We start from the raw sequence: 20,620 nt of genomic DNA on the forward strand, positions 1-20,620 counted from the left end.
TTGCCTGCCTGTTGATGAATTTCTCCCAAAACAATAAAGATGGAACATCACAAATATACTATTTGCAATAGTCATAGGTGGAAAGTTACTGTTTGAGTGTCCTCTGCTGGACAGTACGTGGCATAGCAATAAAAGTACTAGCATACATCGGATGAATTTTACTTAGAAAACATCACTACAAAATTCAGAATAGTTCTTACATTTCATACAGACTTAACTAAAAAAAAATTACTTTTTAATAAAATGCTACAACTTTGAGATTTGTAAACATAATTATTTACTCTGAGGCATAAAACGTTCATCTGAATTAAGACAAAAATATTTCCTGGAAAAATACTGCTTTTGTTAATTTTCAGTGGCAGTTTGTTGCAATGACTCACCTAGATAAGGTGTAAGCATTTTGCTGAAAGGCTTTGTTTTTGTTTTGAATTCTGATTGATGAAATCATGATGCAACTGTAAGACTTAAGTTTGTCATTCTGACGTCACTCTGCTGCACGGATCTGCGTATGGGATCCGCGTCACATTTTGTGGGGCTTTTGTGGCTGTTCTGCCATCACTCATCTTTGAACCCATTAAAAATTGTAGACTAGCTCTGTCGAGAATGCTAAGGGAGACTTTTCTGTATCTTTTCAGCACTCAGTTCAGTTCCTATAATTTGTTCTGTTATTTATAGCCAGGTATACGTAAGTCAATTTCATACTTATATGTAAGTTTTTCTTATTGTTGATCACAGATTTAGTACAGGTTTGCCTTTCTGAATTTTCTAAACTATTATTTAATTATTCATGACATTGTGAAAACTGTTTTTAAAGGAAGCTGTCCTGATTCATGCGACACTGGTCTAGATGGCTTTCTAAATACATGATTCGTTCTCTGCATCAAGAGAACCCGCCAAATTTTCTTTGCTCTTGCAATTATCATCTTTATTCATGGGAACATCTTCTTTTCCTCCATTCTCTGTAGGTCTGGAGTTCTTATTTTGAAAGTGTTTCTTCAAAAATATAAAGAAAAGGATCGCAAGCAAGTAGGAAGGACCTCTCAACAATGCTGATAAACCAAGGTAGACATACCTGTGGGATAGAGCATAAAAGGTAGTGCCGGATGTTATTTGTTTCTAAAGAAACTGAAGAAAATCACTTTTAAAGGCTTTTAAGGATCACATGTACACCAAATCCACATAGTAGCTCAGGGGAAGACAATTTGAAAACTCAAATGGCACAACAAACTGGACATTTTGGCTAGTAAAAACATCTGTTAAGAATATATAAAATTCTATTTGCTTATGAAAATAGTTGCAGAGGAAATATGTGTGTCTTTCCTCTTACTGGTAAATCATAAAGCCCTAGGCCTTTTAAATTGATTCAATGGATATCAGAATAGATATTTCATTCCAACAGTCCCTGTCATTGATGCCAAAGGATTTTTGCACAATATAAAAACTGGCTAAAAAGCCAAGAGTTTAAGATTTAATCCAAAAATTCCTCAATTTCAGGAATTCTGCGATGACCAAATCTGAGTCCAGAGCTAGTATCTGACCATGATGTTTGATCAGTGGCCTCATACATTACAGTATGACAGACTGAGGAGTTTCTACCTGTATAAAGGAAATGCATGAGGTTTTTGATGCTCTACTTTGCCTTACCTGTATGCATTGGAGTCGTATAACCTGCAAGCCCCCCGCTGCCCACAGCTTCTGCTTCCCCATTTCAAGCATGTTTTGTCAATCAGCGCACCAAAATAAACTGGAGCAGGAATCCCAGCTGCAATGGAAAAAGCAAAAATGTCTCAAGATATCACAGGAAAAGATGTCTTTTTCAAAGGCAGCATTATGTCTTCTTAGTAGCAAGTCATCTGCTGCAAGAGTGGCAATAGGTGGATTGGACTGTGGGGAGCTTTTCTTTTATCAGAATAACTTTAAGCTGGGACACCCTCTCAGCGCCCTAGGGAGCATCAGTTCCCAGGGAATGTGCTCTGATGGTGGAGATTTGACCAGGCTTGTAGTTGAGCACACTGATTCTTCCATCGTGCTGGTTTCTTGAGTGTGGCATCCAGTGCACGCCAAGCTGATGTGGGGGAGAGGTGGACCAGTTGTGTGTTTGCAGCACTGAACTGATACAGTTCCCACTTCTACACAGCCTGAATTAACCATGCTGGCTCTTCCCTTCATCTGTCTGACAGTGTCTGATAGTCCCTTCTGTCTGAAGGGACACCACCAAGTATACGGGACTAGAGGTACTGAATATGCTTTTCAAAAATGTCTATGAGTGTAGAGCAACTGAAATCAGTGTGATTTGGCCAGATACAAGCTTATGCTTTATTGCAAAAGATGGCAGACATGGGACAAAATCCTACCCTTGCTGAAGCAAATGTGGGAACTGACTTCAGAGAAATATGTGCTTCAACACGCACAGGACCATGTTTCATGTTGCCTTTGCTCCTACATGGGCATCCTGTATTCTTAAATAGGAAATAATTTATTTTGTTGTAATAGGTATATTCTCAGCCTGTTGTATTTTAGGGTTCTTGTGAAAGTGTGAACTCAATAAGCTATCTATAAAGGCCTGCAAGTTATGATCATTAGGGTTGTAGCCAGGATGATGGGAGAAATGCTGTTTTGGGATATTTGGAATATTCCTTACAGAAGGAAGAGGGGGAACAGATTTGATCTCCAAGTCAGTGTGTATCAATGCCAGCTTTCATAAATCAGTAACTGTGGCTCTACACCTTCTTACAACTGAAGGAGCATACTCTCTGGAGGTGCTGCAGCAGAAGCTTATAAGAAAGGGGAAATTCTATTTTTTTTGTAATGTTTTTGTTTTTATTTTTATTTTTCCCATTGCCAGAAAAGTTCCAAACTTCGCATTGTTTGTCCCGAGTGATGGGGGAGAAATTCTGCCCCTCCATTGTTTGAATAAGAATGTACAAGAGGACAAATAAGTGCTCCTTCTTGTCTCCAAATGTCTCACCACAATCCTGAGTAGAGACTACAGCCCAAATTTGGAAGCCACTGTTATTTTTTTAGGCTTTGTAGCAAATCCAGCTTGATTCTTAACACATATTTCTCTACGTTTCTGAAAAGTTGGTATTCTTATTCCATTAACAAAGAGAACAAAAGAAAACAGAGAAGTGTTTTCTTGCCGGCCTAGGCATGTTAATCAACCATCTCATTAACTATTCTCAAATAAAAAAAAAAAAAAAGAGCATTGCTGCATACCTAAAGGGAAATGAAATGTAACCTGTTGTGTACCAGGAAAAGGAAGTTTTAGTGTAGAGAAAGCACTTTGCTATGGACAGAGTTGTATTGGTGTTGAATGAAGTCCTGCCAGAGCACTTCTTTTGGGTTTCATTTGCAGCACTGCGTCTCACTTAGCCACTGATTTAATGGCAAATTTGAAACCTTACAGAATTATTTAGAAATTCAAGATAAAATATAAATTTGTTCAGAAACTTTGCCCATTTTGGAATGCCAGGCTCCCAGAGCACAACACCATTTAGTCAGCAGGTCAAATCTTTTCAAAGTTGTCAGCTGACTTCCCAGTGAACTTTGCAGCGTATGTTGGACCTTCAGGAACAACTCAGAATGTTCAGCTATTTCAAGTATACATGTTTTACAAATGGTGATTGCATTGGTGTTATTTAAAGCCATGCAAAAAAGCTTCTTAGAATGATTTCACTTACCTAGCATTCTCATAATGAGTGTGTATAGACCAACTGCAAGAGATTTCAACTCTGGCTGAACACATCTGAAAGAAAGATGGATAAATAAGAAGGATATGCCTATCAAGTGTTTAGACATGCCTATTAAATTGCTGTTAATTTCCTCAGATTGAACACTCTTAATGACAGAAAGTCAAGCTTTGCAAGGAGAATGCTTCCTACGATTGCTGAAAATATGCTAAGCGGTATGAAAAAGGTGAATGAATCTATTGTTTTCTATCACATATCTATCTCCTGGGAAGTCCATTCACTAAGTATAATTAGAGAATTGAAATTTTAAAGTCATAATCACACTCTATACTAGTGCTAATGAAATGGGCTCCTCAACTGCCTTGACTCCATAGCATGTATTTTCCTCACCTGACAGAAAATACCACATTGTCCTAGAACAAAAATGTTGTGAGTAGCAGCATTTTTGCAGCATCTTTTTTATACCTGACATTCTTCAGTACAACACTACATCTGGAACTACACAAAGCCATCTGGCAATATGACAATCTGTTTCATGAGGAACCACACTTCAAGCATCCAATATGTGCACTGATCTTGAATCCATTATACATCCAGTCTCTGACATCTCCTTACAAATATTAACATGGTCAACACTCAGAAAAATGTCTCAAAGCAATTAGAAAGGGAGATGAGCTTGCATTCTCTTTTCCATGCTCATTTAAGATGAGATAATGCCCTCAGGACTCCCATTAAATTTATCACTAATACATTTTTCTACTAATTTAAATTTCTCTTTGGATTACTGAAACATATATGTAAATTTGCATATGTGGTTCTGAATCATTTTGATCCCCTCATTGGAAAAGCTCAACTATCAGCACAGTTTTACTTACCTAAAGATAATCATGTATGCTGGCGTGCCTCCCAACGCATAACAAAAGCCACTTATGACTTGTATTACTGTATAATAAATAAACTTCATTGAACAATCATCACTTTTGGGACATTGCCCCAAGGTGACAGAGTTGTTTCCTGACCATGAACTGCTGGCTTCAAGACAGCTGCAGTTATGGAAGACCTGGAAGACACAAAATGGATTTGGTAGGACATTGCTCACACAATGGGGAATCCTGCCTTCAGACACAGGCAGAGTCTGAAGCCCTTCTAAGCATCCTGTTTTTTTCTTGCTTGCCTTTCTTGAGGCAATGGGAAGCAGCTTCTTTTCTTTCCTACAAATGCTCAGATTAGGAAGGGATGTTCCAGCATCTTTTTATCAGTGGACACAGTATCATTTTTTGGAAGATGTTTGGAGTACCTTCAAGACCTCTGAACCTGTCCTCAGCCTTTGTGTACCTGAAGACCAGTTGAAGGGGAACAGCAAGGTTCAAGGGAATGTGCTAGTTGTCTCCACCTGTTAATTGACTTTGTGTAATGTGCCTGGGTCACTGGTCCCTCTCTGCTGAGGCTGATCCACCAGAGGTACCTCACAGCTGTAAGTAGCAGCTACCTGTCAAGACACAACTCATGTAGATCCCTGCCCAAGATCAGCAGTAGGTGTACAGATAGCTTAAGAGCAATAACTTTTAATTAGGGCTTGTGGGGCATGGGGATCTGCTTGTGTAAGGGGAACTGTGGTCCATGAACCTTAACCTCTACAGAGGGCGGACTTGTAGGCAGAAGTCTCACTCTCACAGACATTTAGACTTGCCTTTCAAACTGCTGTTACATTAATGATGTATATCATGGAAGATATTATGGTATGTTAATGTAATTTAACTACTGGTTAAAAAACTTCAGGGCAGCCAAAATGAGATTTATGAGAAGCAAACCACAGGCAACCTTCAGACAACATGTAAACACTCTACATCACTAGTTTCCCACATTCAGTCCACAAAAGATGAAAGTTAGTAACTACAACAAACAGCTAGGGCTTTTTTCTTAATCTGGAATAATTCAGAGAAATTTCTATGTCTTCTATGCTGTTTGTAGCCAGAAATCATAAATACTTTACTGACTGTTCCCCACTAAATCTGGTTTCCCTTAAAAGCATTATACTGCTGAATTCCTGATGTTAAATGGAAAATAAGCTAGTGAAAAAACAGAAGCTGGAGTAGGCTCTTACCATGCTCTTTCCATGTCCCACTGAAGTTGTACACCCAGCTAGACATGCCGAAATGTATGTCAGTCCGTTGTCCCCACATACAGGATCCCACACATTGGTGGCACATTTGCAGTCAGAATTGCAGTCAGAGAACATAGCATTTTCATGGTATGGAATTGGTTTGCTTAGAAGTTAAGTTGAGACAGAGTAAGAACAACTTGACAGAGTAAGAATAACTTTTAATTCAGCAATGATGCCAGCATAGCCCTTTACACACAACAGTGTCACTGTTCTGAAACCCATCTCACAAGCCCAGGATATGTATTTTGAGTCTCTGCAATATTGATCTCTTTGCTTCAGATTCCATCCCACTCACACTCATATTAAAGTGATCACTAATTTACATAGAATGCTATAGCAAATAAAGTAGCTGCTACTGATTCTAGTTCCCAATTATAAACAGAAAAGAAAAAGAAAATACTGAAAGTCTTTGAGAGGTCAGCTGTACCCAGAGCTATGAACAGTTAACACAGCCTTATCAAGCACTTCTTTAGCTGTTGGTAAAAGTGCAACAGTGATAGAAACTAGACTTCTTGGTCTCCATCATTAAAAATAGTCTTTGCTTAGAGCCCAGAAGGTATGAAGAATGCTGTATTCCCCTTTACTTTCAGACATCCTGAACTGAGTTCTGTAACAGGGGGATGTCTTCCCACATCTTCTTTCCTGTTTAACTAAGCTTATGTGCTTGGCATTTCTTTCATCTCAGAGCTTACTAAACACATTTCCTAGGCCACTATTTGGGTTTTTAATGAACATGTTACATGTTGCAGGGCACAGGGCAAGAGACAGACAATTAGTTCTCAGCTTCCATAAAATGTTAAAATCCTTGGCATCTTGCCTGTCATGTTCCACATTTTCAGCTTTGAACCAGAATGCCTCAATTACTGAACTGTATTCTCAAATTGATGAACTGTGGGTAAGTCTCCAGGGAGATGCAGAAAGGGCCACACCAGCCATGAAGTACTCTTAGTAAGACGGACATGAGATAGTGCCAACCCATATGCTAGTGATTTGCTGGGCCCTTTGGAATGATGTTCTTGCACAAACCCACTGTTCTGGTATCTTTATTCACTCCATGAAAAAATAATAGCTTGTAACTTTTAAACCCTGGTTCTATCTCGAGAGGAGAGAACAACTTCAGTAGGCATAAAAGCTTCGTTTTAGTTTACAGCAGTCTGAGAGTCTAGGATGCTGCAGTCTTTCTATCTCTGTGCAGGATGTGCTACCAACGCTCCGGTACATATACTTCACCTTTTTACTGGGTCTGAATGCACTCTGCAAGAAGATTACTTCCGGTGTAGAGATGGCACTAAGTGAAACAGCAATACCACTCCCACAGAGGCCAAAACCTTCATTGGTAGTGATGCAATTTTGCTAATGTGTTTCTAAGTAAATTTCAACAAGTGTTGCGCTTTGGCAGGCTGTCACTCAGCTGACCAACACAATTATGACAATGACACTTGTTAGTGTTTTCTTCCTCTAAGCATTGCAAAAGCATGTTCCCATTTTAGCCTTGATATCTTAGTATATTATTTGAACTATTGCTGCCATGAAGAAAAACATAGTCTTCATTTTATACTCACCCATCATAGGACACTGTTATTCCTGCTACCACATGGTTCTCACAGCCAACAAAAAAGTGCAAGAGAGTGAGGACATAAGCCAAAAATGACATACTAAATGCAAACTTGGTTGCTCCAATGATGCCCATTTTATACTTTTTCATTATGAGCCCTCCTAGGAAAATCCCAATACCAACAGGGGGTAAGGATGTCAGTCCTGAAAGAGATTAGTGAAAGGAAATGTCAAAAGAAAAGAATCATAGAATCACAGAATCATAGAATATCCCGAGTTGGAAGGGACCCATAAGGATCATCAAGTCCAACTCCTGGCACTGCACAGGTCTACCCAAAAGTTTAGACCATGTGACCAAATGCACAGTCCAATCGCTTCTTAAATTCAGACAGGCTTGGTGCAGTGACTACTTCATTGGGGAGCCTGTTCCAGTGTGCTACCAAAAAAGAGTTAACACTGAGCTTATGAGCCAACCTCTGTCCTCAGGCTGACGTCCCTGGCAGCTGAAGGTTGTATTATAATGAGTCTAAGAGGCTTTCTGCTGAGCCTAGTCCTTGGGTTGTGTATGTTATTTTGAAGCGTCTAACTCTCAAAACCCCCTGTATGCCCAGCTAGTTGACACAGTGTTTTGCTCCCACTTTGCAAGGTACCCAGCAGTCAGATGTTGAAGCATTTTAAACTCCCACACACCATTCATTGAATATTTTTGGTGCTTTTGCTATAATAATAGAATATGGTATAAATAATTGAATGGAATATTATATATATGTATATATATACAAATATAAAGAATATAATACAATTATTTATTATGGCTCCATAGACACAAAAACTGTAGTTTATATGTTGCCTTTATCTAATACAAGTTCGGAAAGACTGCCATTTACATCAGTCTGTTCTACAAGGAATTCAGTCCCAGAAACAGAACGACACAACTTCTCCCCATGCACCATTTACAAGATAAAAAGTCATTGCACAGTGTAACTCACCTATTAGAAAGTTAGATTTAGATGTAGATTGTCCATACTGCTGTTCCATGTACTTTGGCTTGTAAGTCAAGAAACCAATAAAGCTACTGAACTGTAACAGTGAGCAACACAAAAATGTAAAGTACATTCGATTACTCAATATTTTTTTCAGGGAGGTATAGAAATCTGAAAGAAAGGGATATATGAGTTGGCTTTGAAATATACATGAAATAATTACTGGTGAGTAATCTATGACATTTAGGGCAAAATGCTTCTCTTAGATGTCCAAGGGCAAGTCCTACTGATCTTCATTTGCTTGTGAGTATCTGAAAACAAACCATGTTCTTGAAAACTCCAGAGGTTGAGATAAGGAGAGAGAAACTTAAAAGAATACAGAACTGCAGATTAAGGCCTGGGTCCTATAATGAGAAGACAAAAGGGCTCCTTTCTGAAGCAGAGACTTGTTTTAGCTTACATGAATATCATTACAGTTTCAAGGCTAAGTGTCAAGTGCCCTTGTGGAGATGCCCAGTGGCATATCTTCCACTGTGATCTGAACTAAGACTAGAATATTTTTAATGATGGAAAGCCATCTCTTCCCTTCACCTTTTCCCTCTCTTTCTTGTTCTAACAACTGCACAATCAGAACTGGCATTCTAGCCTGCCATATATTCCTCTGGCAGCAATGCATTTCAGAGTCTCCATGAGCTCTACAATGATCAGAAAAATAATTTGGCTTTCTATATTGCAAAGGAGCCCTCTAGTGTTTTTTTTAGCTCCTGATACAGAAATTTTGTTTCCCCTATTCAAATTTGTAGTGCAAACTTTCAGAGGTAGGTTCCACTCAGGCCATGATACACACAGAACGTCACAGAAACACATAATCATTTAGGTTGGATAAGATCTCTAAGATCAAGTCCAACATTAAGCTAGCACTGCCAAGTCTGCCACTAAACCATGTCCCTAAGTGCTACATCCACACGTCTTTTAAATACCCCCAGGGATGGGGACTCAGCCACTTCCCTGGGCAGCCTGTTCCAATGTTTCACAACCTTTTCAGTGAAGGCTTGTTTCCCAAAATCCAAACCTAAACCTCCCCTGGCACAACTGGAGGCCATTTCCTCTTGTCCTGTGGTTGTAGCTTGGGAGAAAAGGTGGAATTTTTCCTCATCTTTGGGAACACAAAGAACTAACTGTCATCCAGGCCATTTGTTTTCTCATACTGACAGCTCAAATAAATTCATTTTATTTAGCACTAGACCATTGACCGCCAAAAAAAACAAAACAACAACAACAAAAAAAAACAAAAAAAAACATTGTAATAAGTACTTTTACAATGCATTTTGCCTCTTCTCTCTCTCTTCCCTTTCCTTAAAAATAGGTTAAAGAGTGCTTAGAGACATCACACATTATTTATACGCAGTATTATCTTATGGAATTTTTCAAGATTTTAATTGAAAGTTTTAATGAATGTTAATCATCTGTCATTTTCATTGGCAATCTCTGCTCTGCCATATGCTGTTCTTGAAGAAGCTCCTTGACTTCTCATAATACTTATTGGACACTTCCTTTCCTGGGAATAGCTAACTCATTTAGAATGAAGTGTATGGGACACAAAATATTCTGAAGAACTATCACATTTCTGCAGTACTTTGTACCAATTACTTCCCATATTTATACAACATACAAAACACTTGCCTTTCATCATTGTTGACCACTTCATTGGCTTAGGTTCTGCGGGAGTAAGTGTCTTCCTTATGGCTCCCATGTTTTCCAGGAGACTAGATGAAGTTTTGTCATGATTAGCTTCCGCTGGCCTTTTCAGACTCTTTGGCAGGAAGCAAAATGGAATAGCAGCTAGGAAACTCATCACTCCACCTATTAAAAAACCAAGCCACCATGCACCCACCCAGCGGGAATCTTGTGGAGTGATAGTGATGCTTCCTAGAAATAAGAGAAACAGAACCAAGTTACCTAAAGGAAGAAGAAGAAACTTGCCACTTTTTGTCTGCTAAAATAGCTACATTTTTACAATGGCTGAGTTTCAGTGGTAATGATAACCATCTAATGAGACCTTTCACCCATTGAAGGCATCAGGAATCATACCCTTAATGGTGTTATGTTTCATCTGTCTGCCTGCATCTTATTCTGAGTGCCATTTTGTGTCACACAGGGTAACCCAGAGGTCCTTATCCAACCCATAGGAAACTGAGTGGCCAGGAAACAACATCTCAGATGCGGTCCCTGCCTCTGAAGGGAATAGGATGCAGGGCCACGGCCACCACTTATGGGGATTACCCTGCTCCCTCTAGCATTCTGTGGATGTGATTACATACGTGTGTTTTCATTCAAATGAGCAAGAACTGGCAAAAAGAATATAGGGTACTGCAAACATTAAATGAATTGTAAGTAACATAAAATGCCCAGCTGAAAGAGCTGGTAATCCAACAAAACAAGAAAATTGATGTGCTAACAGAACCCTCTTATTAAGATCCCAATTTAGAAAAACTTTAGTCTGTAAGAGTTCTTGGTACTAATTTTTAAAATTAAATGTATATTTTATTCCTTTAAACCTAAAGGAGGATTCTAAAATATTTTCCTTTTCTAATTCTGCCTTTATCCTAAAAGCTTTCAGAAATGTAGTAAATTTATAACAAAGTATATAATAAATTAATATAATTAAGGTAATCTAAATATAGTTTAATTAATATAATTAATATAAAAAATCTGGTGTAAAGGAACCTGTTGGCAACAGCTATTAGCTTACTTTCACTTTACCTCTGCTTCACTTACCTAAATCCACAAATCCAACATCCACGTATAGTTTTGCACATAAAGATCCCAGCAGGAAACCAAACATTGGGCCGAACATGCCTATTGTGTGCAAACATGCTGGAAATATAATGAAGCAAATACTAGTAAATTTTAATGGCTTAATGTTTTCTTCTGCAGAGGATGATCAACCTCTTACACTAAGAATCTCTCAGTTTACTTTATGTTGAGATTACCTACGTATACAGGAACATCCTCTTCCTTAGCAAAATCATCAAGATAAGAGATGCCCAGTGGTGTTATTGGAGTCTCACCAATCCCACGTAACATGTTTCCCAGTAAGATATATATCCACATGTATGATGATGGTTCCTTTTCACAATCTGTAGATAATGAGAGGTTACATTTTCATAATAGAATAGCTGAATGGGGAATAGTGACAAATCAGAGGAAATTCAGCACGTGATTATAACTTAGCATTTAAGGTATTAACAGCATTCGCCTTATGGAAGTTTAATGGCAGGCTGTCAACCTCATTATAACTTTTAATAATCTTTTAGTATCACTTTCCTCCACCTCCTTTTTTTTGGTTTCTAAAGATACAGATAAATATCACCCATCAGAAAAAATGTCCATATGAAAAAAAATATAGATTGATATTATCATAAATATATTATCTGGCATATAAAACTAGAAGTTTGAGAAGATTGATGGGACACAGCTTGACTCTTTCTCTATCCATGATCCACGCAAAGCAACCTGTACAACAGCTGTATTCCATATTTTAAGTAAGATCATAGAGATCTCCATTTATTTCCAGTTAACTCTGTGCAACTTCACCCCCCTCCATAACTCTTCCAGCCCCCAAACCCCTGGTTCTGGGTAACTGAATCCCTTCAGAAACCTCTTTGCATACAGTCTCAGCATCTCCTTCAGTGTTAGGGTCATTTTATTGTAATTTGGAAGTGTGAACATAGGAAAGCTGGGATCTGGATCCTAGTAATTTGTGTTTGCTGAATGTTTCTTCAGCAGAAGAAATGAACAAAATGCATTGAAGTGTTGGTAATATTCTCAGCTAGGTAGAGACTGAAGTTAGAAACCTAACTGGGCATCTTGTATTGGGCAATAACTTGCAACCAAAGGTAAAACTAACTCCTGTATTTGTGCTTACGGTTCCTTACCTGATTTGGAAGCCTCCAACAAGGTTTTGTTCACATCTTGATGAAGGGAACATGGATTTATTCTTGAAGTTAAGTTGGCTGAAGATGCTGTATGTGATGTTGTCTCATACTTATAACTGAAAACACATAATTGTACATTTAGCAGCAATGATCAGTAGGTAAATACCAGTGCAGTAGGGCAGGAATAACTCAATTGCTGTTTCCCTAAAGAGAAAGTTATTTTTGTTTAAATATCAATCCAGACTGCTACTGAAGGAGCAAGAAGGAAAATTACTGAAGCATATTTTAAAAATATGGAATAGCAAAAATAAAGAGCAAATAAAAGTTAGAATCATGCATTTGGAAGACATAACTTTTTAAGCTGGAAAGATCAAAAGGGCTTTTGAAAGTAATTCAGGTAGGACTGAATTTCTGCTGTCAACAGGTAGGGTCTGTTCCAAGTGAGATCCCTATGTTGACCAAACTGTGAAGGAGAAAAAGGAGAATCTCTGGATTGTGAATCTCCCTTTTTATCTTAGATACATATTTGTGAGAGGATGGGGAAGATGTAAGGAAGGGAGAAGTCATCCTCGGGAGGTACCTATTTCCAATTATTTGGCATTGGATTTAGAAAGAGCTGTTCTACAGTAGCAGGTAGATAAAGATAGTCTTTAAATGACACTCTTTAGCTGTGTATATGGGAAGCAGGGCAATGCTGTGGGCAGACAGCTGAGCAGCTCAGGTGCTGGAATTTTTTTGACTGCTTTAGCATCATGCTTTTCCCAGATATGAGCCCTGTTGAGGTGCAAAGTACACTGAGCTTAGAAAGAACAATGCGGTAAAACACACTCTGCTTCTAGGAACTGGGCTGGCTCTATTAGATCAGGCAGGCTTATTTTTGAGGTTGAAACAAAAAGTGTTCATCACAAGAGATAGTGCATAATTTCCTCATGAAAACTGAGGCCCAAATTCATGAGAGACTTTATGAGTTTCCTAGTGTAGATGAGACAGATACACAGCTTGGCTTAAACAGTGGAAAATACAAGTCTTAATGCTAGTGCAAGATCCACTATCATGACACAAAATATATATATATATATGTATTCTGTAGGTTTCTTTTTGCATTAGTATAGCTTAAATTATTCTAATACACTTAAGAGAGCAACAGAAATGTGTTTCATTATGTTATCACTGTATCAAAGCTATGGCTAGAAACATTATTGCATATAAGCAAAATACAGTAATTGTCTGAATCAGGAGAAGATGCATAGAAATTATTTTAACCAGCCATGGTAAATCAATTTAACCAGACATTAGCATTTGGAACAGAAAATGCCCTTGGACCAGTTCTATGAGCACTGATGCATCTGCTGGCTCTGAAGCTGAAAAGCTGCTTTGTGTGAGCAGTTGCTACAGAACAGGGCAGAATCTGTTTCACAAATACATCATCTTACACAACAAGGTTCTGGTTTCCTCTTTCAAGGAGATGGATTTCTTCCAGTGAGAACTTCTGTAGGCTGATTTCTTCAATGAGTAATCTCTGGAGCCCTGATTTTACGTGAGAGTTACTTGTTACTATAAATAAAGTCAGATTTCAGGTAGAGATGTCACCCAGTACAAGTCTATCAGCCTGGAGGTCCTGCTCAAAACAGCACAAGTTTCAATTTTTTTTTTTTCTTTTTTTCTGGAAATCATATAGGTGGTTTCTATATTGGGTGAATTCTGATAGGTATAGGAAATTGTGGTTCATAACAATTTGACTTTCCCAACTACGTTATCCTGACATCTCTGTTAGCAACCAGCAATACCATATTATTATATTACCACTGATTTTCTCAATAAGGTGTTCTTACAGTTATCCATTCAGAAAGAGTATATAATTTGTTAAAGAAATAGTATCAGGGTAGTAGCATGGTTGAAGACTTTCAAAGAACATGATTTTGTAAATGATTTTGTAAAAAAAAAAAAAAAGTCTATTGATTTTGTAGAATCACTTTCTTCTCTGTCTCTTCTCTGAAGGAGTCTGACTGAAAATGAAAGCATATTGATTTTCATGTTTTTTCCAGAAGTTGAACTTTTACTTCAGAAGAGCCATATTTTTTCAACCAGATATAATGAACAGAGGTGTGTGCGATTCATTGCACATTAAAGTGGGTGCTTTGGAAATCTAAGTCTCAAAATGCACCTGCTTTCATTCAAAAATCAGAAAGCAATATCTAACTTCAGTGCTATGTTATTCAAATTAGTCTTGATAAGTACTTACTATCCCATGAAGAAATGAGGCATTGCTGTTAAAAGACTCCCCAAAGCCATAGTAAAGCATCCAACAGCAATGACTTTGGGCCTGTGAAGTTTAGCTCCAAAGTAGCTTACAAACGCAATCACCAGCAAATTACCTAGAAAGTAATGAACCAAAATTAATGCCAGATGTTATATCTCATAGTTCTCTAAAGAGTTTGCTTTATGTTACAGAATATTATTACCCATCTCAAAGCTCCCATCGATGAAACCAACAGTAGAGGATGGAAGGTCAAACCTTCGTTCAATCTGTGTGACGGAACTTTTCATAATTGTACCAGACAATGCTTTACTGAAGTAGCTGAATGATAAAGCAGCGAGAAACATCTGAGGGAAGATTAAGACAAAAAAAAAAATGGGAAGTAGGGACAGGAAAACTGGTCAAATAGAGATCAAAATATTTTTAAAACTGTGCAGAACAAGCATCATGGTGTTCATTTGTTACTCAAATTGCAGTGAAAACATTGTGTGTGAATTTTCTTGTACCCTAGTCATGAGAGAGTGGCGCCAGGGTGGACTCAATGATGTTTGCTCCCTGCTTAGGTTCTCCCCACAGGAAAGGACTGGTGGTGGGTGCTGCACTGAAAGCAGCCATTTGCTTTATTCACGTTCAGGGTTGCAATGGCTGTCTTAATGATCAGACAGCCTGATTTTCCCTGCCTTGCTGGTCATAGGTATTCCCAAGCAGGAATCCTGTGGACTCTAGAACTTAAATTTGGCAGACAACTCACTGGGGACTGTTTACCTTACTGGCATCCTGTGGTTAAATTTATCAAAAAGCTGAGGCCCATGTTGGGCAATCAAAATGGCGAGACTTCTAGATGTCACAGAAATGTAAAAATTTGACACAGGTGAAATACCTCATCAAGATAGATTTAATGGAACTAGTCCAACCTAAAATTAATCTTAAATTATCTTCTGCTTGGGCCACATGTCACTTACTTTATCTCAGTTCATAACTGGTTCTAACTCAAACATATAGCTAGCCATGACACCAAAATACAGGCTTTATGCAGGTTTTCGTGGTATCCTAGTATGTGGAAGGCAGTACAGGCTTATTTGAGTTCCTCTCTTTCTAAAATATATTTTGAAATATGTGAATCATGTCTGTGTTGCTTCTGTATCATATATTTCATAAAGGGAAGCTTGACATTCTTAGTAATTTCATAGTTACTTCCACTAACACACATTGTGGCTTTTGCAAATAAAGGTGTATTTGAAAACAAGTTAAACTAAGTTTGTTTAAATATTATCTAACTATTTCAACATAATCTAAAAACAAATAGACTTATTGCTCAGTGGGTAAAAGTTCCAATACACCACAACTTTGGGTAAGTAAACAAAAGTAAATATAGGTTCAGACTTCGCAATGCTATCTACTGTAAGAAATGAAGTCAAGCACATGCTTGAAAATAGGTACTTTTCTTTTGGTTAAGGAATGAAGACAAAATCACATGAGTGCAGGCTTTTGTCCTGATCTGTTTTGGATTTCCTGAGCTCAACTGGCAAAAAAGTGTGTGAGAACCACCTTTCCTGCCTTATACCAGCAGTGGTCTCAGAGGTTTTGGCTGAAACTGCAAACTGCCGATAAGCATGAAAACACAAACAAAAATGACTTAGATATTTTGTGTTTGAAAATGCGGTCCCCATGTAAACCCTAAAATATTTGACAGGAAGGTGAGGTAGAAGAACAGTTTGTCTTTTGTTACCTCCAAGGTATTATCTCTATTAAACTCTAATTGCCATAAAGTCAGTCACAGGAACATGCAGATATAGATCCACACGCTTGAAGCATTGCCCATGTATATGATGGTAAAGTTAGTCCTGTGAGTCTCCCAGAGAGCTCAGATTCTATTTTTGCAGGTGTATTTTTTTGCAGATGTGAGTCAGATAAAAGAAGAAATATAACAAACTTTGCCTGATACTCGAGCCAAACCACTCTGGGTGTTTGAGAAGTTTACAAATGCCTATATTTTTCAAATAATCTTTTATTTGTACCTGAGCCACAAGCAATAAATACTAAAGTCTTTAACATGAAAGCAAAATTCTCACTAGTTTACTAGCTTTGTTCAGTCTGTTGTTCCTGTGTTCTCCTGAAAGTGTGAGTGCTTGCATGAATCAATGGATTAGATGAAGTCCTGGAATATGATTCATGTCACCTCATTTTAGCTCTAAAAATGGGTGTTGATAACAACCTCCAGACGTCAATGTATTGTAGCAACCTGTTTTAGGATGTTTCAAGTCTTCCATTGGAGACTACCTGTCTTCAGCGACCAAAATGGGAACCTAACTATAAGTAATTTAAGAGTAAATGTTAGATTAGGATTTTTTAAATTATTTTTTATTTTTAGGGAAAGTTAGATAAGATCCAGCCCTTCCCTGCATCTGCAGTGTGTATTTGTTTCCAGAAAAGACAGAGGAAACAAGAAGTAAGTAAACTATAATGTCAAACCTTGAATGAGATTTTTTAACATGATAAGAACCAAACCTTCAATCCTGTGCAACACGTAGTCTTCTTTCTGACTGGTAGATATTTGTTTGCTTCATCATCCAAAAGCTGGACAGGCTCTGCTTCCTGATTTGAGTCATCAACATTGCTGGATTCAGTTTCCACTGTCATGGTTGATTTGTCTGCTCGGTGATGTGAACCCAAGAGAAAACAATAATAGATATAAAAATACATATGTCAAAATAGAGTTGTTTGATAATTTTTCTAATGAAACAGTAGTTACGAGAAAACACTGAGATGATGAAACTGAATCTTTCCACTGGAAAGGTTTGGCTCAATGACTTAGATCTTTAAAAGCATACACCTGTTTAAATTTGGAAGTATCTTGTTTTGACATCTTTCTTTTAAAGTGAAATGCTTCTTCACTCTCTCCACTGCCCCCACCCCTCACCCCACTTTTTTTCTGTCTATAGTGATTTTAATGCTAAAAAGACTATTTCCACAAAAGAGTAAAAGAAAAAGTCTCTGTCCAAAAGTGAATTAGAGGCGTCATTTTAGTATCAGCAGTGAAGCACAGGGAGTACTAGGGAAGCTCCGACTTTGTGGGTCAAGTGGTTTAGGACTCAATCAGCATTTTGGAAAGACGTGTAATAACACTGTGCCATTCAACTTGTCCTTTTGCACTGACTTGTTGGAAACAACTCTTGATGACAAAATAATAAATTATTTTATCTACCTGACCTCTTTTAAGGAGTTTATATGTTTTTTCTTCCTGCAGTATACAGGGTGTCCTTAGTCCCCTTCTGTCCACAGAGTGCTATCTATATTCCCTGACACGTGGAGTCCTCTGCAAGTCAGGATTTAAGCAGAACTGCTCCAGTTCCCCCAGGAAGAGAACACCTAGTATCCAAAGAGGACAGATCACTTCCTCCTTTGAAATAATATATTTTTTGTTGAAAGACTAGTTGCATGGTTAAGTTGGATTTGGTTTTAGTTCAATGAATGTTACATACTTCAGCTTTTTCTTTCCTTTTTTTTTTTTTTTTCAGTTTCTTAATCTTTAAATTTGAGAGATGGGTAAGCAATTATACAGAAAAATATTTCAGTGAAATGCTGTAAGGAAAGTCTACATATATACTTGCAAAGTTTATTCAAAGAAGTAAAACACTTGCCCATTTGTGCAACTCCAACTACAAACAGAACAGATTTCTGAAGGAAGATCCAGATGACACTGCAGAGCCCCTCGGAAAAAAAATGGATCAGTTGAAACAAAGACTTCTTCAGATCCTGTAGATCTTGACACACAGGGGAGATAGGAGTATTGGCACTAATGACCCCAAATCATAGCTCACAGGAACTGATTTATTTCACCTTCCACAGCACTCTCCTCATTTCAGAAAAGAGTGAGAATGATAGAAAGAGGGGGGAGGAAACTCATACAAAGAGAGGCTTTCCATGCTTGAACGGAGTTGAAAAAAGTTGGATGAACTTTTCTAGTGCTGGAATAAGTCCATCTGCATTTGCAAATTGCTTTGCTACAGGCCATATGGCAGAGTAACACTTGTCAGAGCATTTAAAGGGTAGGCATTGCTCTAGTGCATGATGGTGAAAAATGTTTTTCTTCACTCAGATGGAACAGGGTTAACACATAAGGATGTTTAAAAAAAAGTACACAAAAAAAGAGATTTAAATAATTTTCTTGTGATTAAGTTAATGAGCACATTCTTTAGATACTAATGCTGGCAGAAACAATACCTTTCCTTTCCCATTGCTTCCCACACTCTTCACTCATGAAAGTATCACTGCTTCTGTGGCTGTGCTGTAAATCTGGGTCAGAACACAGATCCACAAAAAATAAAAAATAAAATAAAAATAAAAATCCTTCCTCAGACAGATACGAACAAGAAGCAGAGGAAAGGATATTTCCTCATGTCTGCACAACTACCAAAAGAAATGCTTGTGAAATGAGATTTTTAGCACTCAGGGAGTCAGTACTTATAAGCACATCGTCCTCTGAAATTTGACTGTCCCGATGTAATGTGAAGGTATTAGCTTCTCCCTGTTGTAAGGATACACAAAGGACTACAGTAAGATGCTGAGAAAACATGTCATTGCAGGTAACAGACCTACAGAAGTTGCAGTTTTTAGAGTGTTTGAAGGTAGGATCTGAATATAAGGAGAGAAGGTGTGAAGGGAGAGACACGTGGATAGAAATAAGAGGTAAAGTAGAGAAAAGACAAAGGCAATTAGGTATCCAGAACTGTAACTGAAGAAGTTCAGCAGGGCATCCTGGTAAATATTTCTAAGATAGATTGTGAAGGCACAAAAAAGGAGGACAGTCATATTGAAAGTAGGAGCAATAAGTATCAAAGGAAAGGTTAAGAAGTTAAAGGTAAACAGTGAAAAAGGCAGCCAGAGGTAGAGGTTAGGGTATCAAGCAAGATCCAGGATGATAAAGAGAAGAAAAATAAAGTAAAATTCATCTTCTGGGGGCAAAAACTACCTGATGTGCACAGAAAAATGTGAAGCCAGCTAGAAGATGGTAATTAGCTTCTCCAGAGATCTAGGGACGCTCAGGCAAGAACAAGTGTGACCAGCTCTTGTCAGTGGTGAATAATGTCTTATCACTGCTTTGCAAAGATACTGCTGGAGAAGGTGCTGCTTTTGCTGGAGAAGAGTGGGAGAGGGGGAAGTGAAAAGATGATGCAGCCTGTGCTGGAGAAATGTCAGAGTGAGCTATGTGCAAGGATCAACTGTTGGAGCTGCTGGCAACTTTGCCTGCTGTCCTCAGTTGACCTTGACCTACATGGAAATCTGTTGAAGACAGAAGAGATCAGGGCTGGGAAAATGCCATGCCACAAGAAGATAAGAGAAAAAAAAAAGAGAAAAAAAGAAAAAAAAAAAGATAAAACATTTATTTGTTATTGATATCAACATAAACTAGCTGTTGAGTATGACAACTTCAAGTATTGATGAAGTTGCTATTTTGGCTTTATTTCACTTTTTTCCATCTTTAATAAATTAAGGAGCTGGTTACAAGCTGAGGAAAAGTATGAAATGTGTAAGGAATGTATGAAATGAATGTATGAAATGAAAAGTATCAAATGTGTTCAATCAGTCATATGACTTCTCTATAACTATTACACTTCACCTGCACAAGCCATTCTGCTGTAGTAATTCCTTGAGGTATCTGTATTTGCAGAAGGGCAAGATCAGTCAAATAATATTTTAGGTTAGTTAGGTAGTCTCTCAGCCTAAACAAAATCCACACTGACTTCCTTCCTCAAGGAAGAAAACAATACGATTCCCAAAAGCAAGAATAAGGAAAGCAAACAAACAAAGAAGCCCCAAGTCATACTGTGAGAATGAAAGTTAATGCTCTTCTAGTTCGATTTTCCATCACACTCAGGGAACATTTGATAAACAGCTGGTCACACTTGTTTGGTCTTGTGCTCAGTACAGACTCTTCTGAGAAACAGAAGAGGGAAGATAAAGCATCTTAACCAGTAATCAGTGTGGATCATTTGTGCTGGAGAGAGCTGAGAGATTTCACAGCATTGTGGGAA

At 38.0% G+C, this 20,620-nt stretch overlaps 1 protein-coding gene across 1 annotated transcript; it reads right to left on the reverse strand.

Moving 5' to 3' along the window:
• Positions 1–855: 855 nt before the first annotated feature.
• Positions 856–17,225, reverse strand: LOC118245057 (solute carrier organic anion transporter family member 1C1-like). Its single transcript, XM_035540609.1, has 14 exons — positions 17,094–17,225; positions 14,791–14,932; positions 14,571–14,703; positions 12,329–12,444; positions 11,384–11,530; positions 11,169–11,267; positions 10,074–10,319; positions 8,397–8,561; positions 7,416–7,611; positions 5,794–5,956; positions 4,565–4,749; positions 3,681–3,745; positions 1,645–1,762; positions 856–1,072 (listed from the first exon to the last, which is right to left on the reverse strand). The coding sequence occupies exons 1-14, from the start codon at positions 17,223–17,225 to the stop codon at positions 856–858; spliced, it is 2,124 nt and encodes a 707-aa protein (XP_035396502.1).
• Between the last annotated feature and the right edge of the window lie 3,395 nt (positions 17,226–20,620).

Source organism: Cygnus atratus, chromosome 1 (assembly GCF_013377495.2).
Source record: "Cygnus atratus isolate AKBS03 ecotype Queensland, Australia chromosome 1, CAtr_DNAZoo_HiC_assembly, whole genome shotgun sequence".
Taxonomy (NCBI): Eukaryota; Metazoa; Chordata; class Aves; order Anseriformes; family Anatidae; genus Cygnus; species Cygnus atratus.

Coding starts and splice junctions, on each gene's coding strand:
- LOC118245057 (XM_035540609.1), bottom strand. CDS start 17,225: ATGACAGTGGAAACTGAATCCAGCAATGTTGATGACTCAAATCAGGAA. Junction 14,933..17,093: donor CGTGTTGCACAGGATTGAAG/GTTTGGTTCTTA, acceptor ATCTTCCCTCAG/ATGTTTCTCGCTGCTTTATC. Junction 14,704..14,790: donor CGATGGGAGCTTTGAGATGG/GTAATAATATTC, acceptor ATTACTTTCTAG/GTAATTTGCTGGTGATTGCG.